The following is a 5065-nucleotide window of genomic DNA, read 5'->3' on the forward strand; positions in this document are numbered from 1 at the left end:
AGAGCCATTTGCATGCGACCCAGCCAACTTTTAATAGGTTGCTAGTCTAGCTTAAGAAATAAAATTACACTTTGCATTTTCAATATTTTGTACATTCAAATGAGATTGTTTTATGATGGAGCGCGTTCTTTGTGGATTCTAATGACATGGAAGCATCATTGCTGATCAAAATATTAACTTTGATATAACATGAAAAGTAACGATTGAGTAACAAGACACCTCAACTTAAGTAGACATTAGTGTTGTTTACATATCTAAGCAATAGAATCGACTTGACATTTTTACCGACCGCATTCACATTTACGTGTCCTCGTGGCGAAGACACTGGCAGCAGCAAGAAGAAGCACAGCCACGCTACAGAATCAGTCGACACCGAAGTAGGCACCGGTTTTTCTAACTTGTTGCCCTGCCACCGAGAGTGACGTCATTGTAATTAGTGTTCCGTCAGGAAACATTTGTCCAGCAAGCCATGTCCCCAGCCCGGGCACCAACGAATAGTGCACACAGCAAAATCTCACTGAATACGAATAAGGTCAATGGTATTGACGCTATTTAGGAGTCCATCATCTACTCATGTCACCACCAATTGGAGCTTTCTCTTGTAATTTACGACCAACTACAAGATGATCGGAAAACGGACTTGCAGTGCGATCAACTTTGCCAACCGAAGCCCCTCATGGGAGCTGCGACGAGCAACTACTTTGACGTGCTCAGCATAGAATTTAACTGCTGCTTGACCGCTCCCGGTAGATAGTACGATCTACACTTCCAGATTGTGTCTTTGCAAGGTAAAGTCTCCAGCCGAGCTCAGTGAGTTGAAGGAAGTTTCTCTAAGTATCACACCCCAGCGCTATGATGATCGAGAATCCAGCGCTTCGTCCAAGAGATTGTCGCGACAAAGGAGACGACGTAAGAAACCGCCGAATTCCAGCTCCCACCCGATCCTGCGGTTGCCGACTCCAGGTTCAAGGTGTCGCAGAGGGTACCAATAACGCAGACACGGTGATGTACTTCGTCATATCTAGCATATATCATTTGCCCCTTCAAGAGACGACCTCTATCAGCTCGTATGTCATCGGGGTAGTGTGTTTGTATCTAATTCTGAAAAGTCGACCACGTTCGCAAACATGCGGGGCAGATAGATTGGAGACAAGAAAGTTCCGAAAAATAGAGGGACTGTCCCGTGTGTGGCTCAGTGGTGGAAGCTGTCATCTGACAGCACAATGCTGTTGCGAGTATCCGATTCTAGAATGACATTGGATGTGTCATATAATTGGTAGGTTGATAGCGAGGATTCCTGCACATAATCATAGTCTGCTGCGCCCCAACTTGCACTTGGCGCTTGTGGTACAAGCTTGGCGAGATTTGCTTCCGACTATAAGAAGACGTTCAGTGGCGGGCTGCTTACTGGACGATCTTGCAGTCCTTTGAGCCGGAGATGGCTTCTACCCGGACGTTGCAAGCGTGTTCCGGCTGCAGAAGAAGGGCAACCTGCTTACACTAGTGACTGATCATCTAGTCCGAGTTTGTAAAAGTGACTTAAACGGTGGACACGGCCAAGAAGATCACGTGCCAAAATGCAGACTGCTGACAATTAACAAAAGGAGGATGGCTGAAAATTCATCCCAGGCGGGTAATACCAAACGATCGATAGCCAACGCGATCGAGGTGGAATCTGTTGATGACATTATGGTCATGTGATGTGACGGTTTCGAAGAAAACGAATTGCGGCTTGTGTAGGTGCAACTTGTGCTCAAAACACAAGAAACACGTTTTTTGTTTTTCAACGTTGACGCTGGCTGTTACTCTCCATCACGTCAAGTATCTACAGGCGCTGTCACACACGCATATCGGAATTCCAGTGCCGGACTGAGCAATTCGTCACAAAATCGAGCCGGTGTGCCATCTTGAGGATAGTGAGCATCTTCTCTGAGTGCGGCTCTCGGGTGTTCTTTGTTGCTGCCGATCCAGAAAGAGGAGTGTGTCCCACTCCTGGCGCAGTAGACGGCGCTGCCACTTCAAATGTTGGTGATGGCCGCGGAAAATATTCGTGCCGCTTCCTGTCGCGATGCATTCTGACATGGGCTGTTGGTCCGGTGTTTCACAGTATCACTGCCATAAAGATTTGAGCAATTTTCCTTGTAAACTAGAGAACATCGTCTGGAGATGATGCTATCGTAGATTAGTTCACGGTCACACTGGAGCAAGGTAAAGCTCCGACATCTGTATTATGTTATTGACATGACCGAATTTCTTGCGTTGCTGTGCACCAGCAAAAATGTCAGTGTAAAGTCAAAGTATCACTTTTCAAATAGAGCGTCTGAGTGTCGCCATACATGAGAAATCCACATTAGACAATGGATGAAAAACAAAGAATTTACAGTCGCAGATCAATCTCGACATCATGGTGTTTCAGTGCAAATGAGCACCAATGGCGATATCTCGGCAGAAATTAAAAGATTGTTCGGAAGGATCGTTCTTGGTTTATCATTTGCTAGAAAACCTCTGTTGAAGTGGCGTTGGCGAATGCTCGCTATGCTCATCCGGTAACGACCTGATGAAGGGATATTTTATATTTCAATGTGCATCGAACTGCCCAAGCCGTGAACATTTCGCATTGGTTTTTTAAGCAAATATTGCAGAATGCAAGTGAATTGGTTGGGGCACACAGACGCTCACGATCAACCTAATTACCTGTAGATATCGGCACGGTAAAAGGAGGGTACAAGAGAGGAGGTAGTTTTGGTCCGATCACTTCGTAAATCTACCATGGGTATTTGCTTTCCAGCAATCAACTCTATGATACAGATCAACAATTATTCAGTACTTTCAATCTCCACGCGCCCACGATGATGTCGGCTCAATGTTAATATCTACTTTTATTGAAAATTTGTGATGCCAATGACGGTGGTGATGTTCCAACGAACTAACTTGAGGCCGTCAGGAAAATTCACTTCGCTGAGTGGATTTTCAACAGCAAGGCATCACACTTGTAAAATAAATTTGTTATTGCAGACGCAAAGAGCGAGATGATCGTAGCAAATAGCTAGAGGCTCCGAGTGGTCAGAACAAGATCAGCGTAAAAGGATTGATGGAAAGCGCATACGAATTGTAGGGATCCTCCCCTATCTGAACTTGAACGCCGAATTCTATTAGTCAGGAAATAATTGAAGACGACGTAAGTTACGAAGCAAAAGCTCGCTCGGTTTAATTTTGGGAACGACTTGGACGAACCTTACGTGATAAAAGGTCGACAAAGTCTACATAATGGGTTGTCAGCAAGCAAGGTGTCAATATTAATTGCGTACTCTGTGGCATGCTCTCACGAATCATTTGAGGGTAAATGCGTGAGCAAAGCTACAACGCGCCTCTACTTGTCGGACTGTCGCGAGCAAGACGATTATGGCCATATGCGAAGCATAAGCATACGGCAGCACACTTCTCGTCTATTTGGAAGACATGTTATTTAAGTGGCGCACTAGAGCGTGATAGGGCCCACGAAGTCGAAGTTTCAAAAGGGAGCAAAATACGTGCTCGCTTTCGTGGACATATTCGCAAAATGTCGGGACAGAGTGAAATGTATAGACGTTCAAGTTAATGTACTAGATGCAGTAAAGTGAAGGAACTGTATATAAAGAATCTGCGCGTATTTGGTCGCACGGATGCCTCATGTAAATGGTGCAAAACGAAAAAGGTGAGAGTTCAAAAATTTGTCGTTTATATTGAAAATGTACACTGAGAGAGCGCAAGGAAATATTGACTTTACAACTCTCAGTATCGCAAGGCTACAGTGATTTCGACTCTGAAGATACGAGCATATAGTTGACAGTATCCACGCTCTGGTTTTTCATCGATCAGCTATTAGTTACGTTACTAAGTGAGATACTGCCGGATCGTGTGCGACAGCAACAGCAGCAGTCGAAAACTGGTTATTAGCCGATGACTACTGCAAATAATTCTCTGAAATGAGAAGTAGAGCCAAGTCAGTCATCCAGTTCCAAAGTCGATGGAGTTGATGACATAATAAAGCATGACAATGTGAGATGATTATTCTTGATGTTAAAAGACACAACGATAGGTTCTGACAAGTATGGCGTGAACATCGATGACAAAGAATGCGATCATCACTTTCAATTTTCATCTTCAACACTACCTTGTATCAAGGACGATAGCCGTATTGCGGGTGTTGTACTTGCATTTGCAGATAGTATCGGAAATGCGGACAATGAAGTGACAAGGTATTAGTAAGCTATGACCAGCAATGATGCGTCTGTGCGGGTGAAGACGATGAGCCTTTTGAGCGATTCACCGACTGTAGCATCTAAGGTAAGGAACCCTTGATCGGTTTTTATTCCAAGAATTGAAATCAGCACTTAAAAGAGGTTCGATAGATGGATTTATGGCAAAAAGAAAAGTTTGGTGTTGACTTCTCCCGAACATACATTATGTTTCAATCGAGACGTGCTATACGTGACGGTCCAACTAGACGCCGATACATCTTTCTACAGCAGTAATCTCAAGGAGCTGGTATACATAGGAGTATGATATTGTCGTATTTTACCAATGTCGACAAGCCGTCCAGATGCCGATTGATCAAGACAATATGAAGATGCGACTAGTCTGCTTTTTTTCAACACATTCAATTAGTGTTGATGAAGATCGTCGTAAAAAGCTTGGTAGAGACCACTTCGTGTACGCTACAAACAAAAGTGGCTGCATGTTGTATATATGCCCATACATCAATGGTATGGCAAGCTCCATGTAAAAACGGCTCTGACGCTGAAGTTATGTGATTGAAGGTAACATATTTGTATTTTAGCACGGTCATTAGAACAAGACAAAGCGAGGTAAAACAGTAAGCTCTACACTCTTACCTCATATAGCGGTTCCATCATAAAACAATCTCATTTGAACGTACAAAATATTGAAAATGCAAAGTGTAATTTTATTTCTAAAGCTAGACTAGCAACCTAGTAAAAGTTGGCTGGGTCGCATGCAAATGGCTCAGACGCTGGAGTATCGTGATTATAGGAAACGTCCTCGATTTCTAGCAAGGCCATTAACA

The 5065-nt window shown here is 43.8% G+C and overlaps 5 protein-coding genes across 5 annotated transcripts in view; all 5 read left to right on the forward strand.

Moving 5' to 3' along the window:
- The window catches only part of PHALS_00946 (uncharacterized protein), a gene marked incomplete at both ends in the record, with an annotated part of 725 nt that extends 169 nt beyond the window's left edge, over window positions 1-556 (forward strand). The window contains 2 exons of the mRNA XM_024730717.1: window positions 266-377; window positions 438-556. Of these exons, the coding sequence (XP_024580966.1) occupies window positions 266-377; window positions 438-556 (231 nt within the window). The remainder of the gene's footprint in view (window positions 1-265; window positions 378-437) is intronic.
- A 1052-nt stretch (window positions 557-1608) lies between these two features.
- On the forward strand, window positions 1609-1911 carry PHALS_00947 (uncharacterized protein; the record flags this gene model as incomplete). Its single annotated transcript, XM_024730718.1, has 2 exons — window positions 1609-1668; window positions 1741-1911. 2 exons carry the CDS (start codon window positions 1609-1611, stop codon window positions 1909-1911), a joined length of 231 nt encoding a protein of 76 aa, XP_024580967.1.
- Window positions 1910-3416, forward strand: PHALS_15346 (uncharacterized protein). Its single transcript, XM_036407613.1, has one exon. The coding sequence runs from the start codon at window positions 2362-2364 to the stop codon at window positions 2548-2550; it is 189 nt and encodes a 62-aa protein (XP_036263301.1). The 5' UTR covers window positions 1910-2361; the 3' UTR covers window positions 2551-3416.
- Window positions 3417-4056: 640 nt separating this feature from the next.
- Window positions 4057-4325, forward strand: PHALS_00948 (uncharacterized protein; the record flags this gene model as incomplete). Its single annotated transcript, XM_024730720.1, has 2 exons — window positions 4057-4207; window positions 4285-4325. The coding sequence occupies 2 exons, from the start codon at window positions 4057-4059 to the stop codon at window positions 4323-4325; spliced, it is 192 nt and encodes a 63-aa protein (XP_024580969.1).
- Window positions 4326-4582: 257 nt separating this feature from the next.
- PHALS_00949 (uncharacterized protein) lies at window positions 4583-4851 on the forward strand (the record flags this gene model as incomplete). Its single annotated transcript, XM_024730721.1, has 2 exons — window positions 4583-4745; window positions 4820-4851. The coding sequence occupies 2 exons, from the start codon at window positions 4583-4585 to the stop codon at window positions 4849-4851; spliced, it is 195 nt and encodes a 64-aa protein (XP_024580970.1).
- Window positions 4852-5065: the final 214 nt, after the last annotated feature.

The sequence above is a fragment of the Plasmopara halstedii genome (assembly GCF_900000015.1).
Source record: "Plasmopara halstedii genome assembly, contig: Scaffold_1211, whole genome shotgun sequence".
NCBI lineage: Eukaryota > Oomycota > Peronosporomycetes > Peronosporales > Peronosporaceae > Plasmopara > Plasmopara halstedii.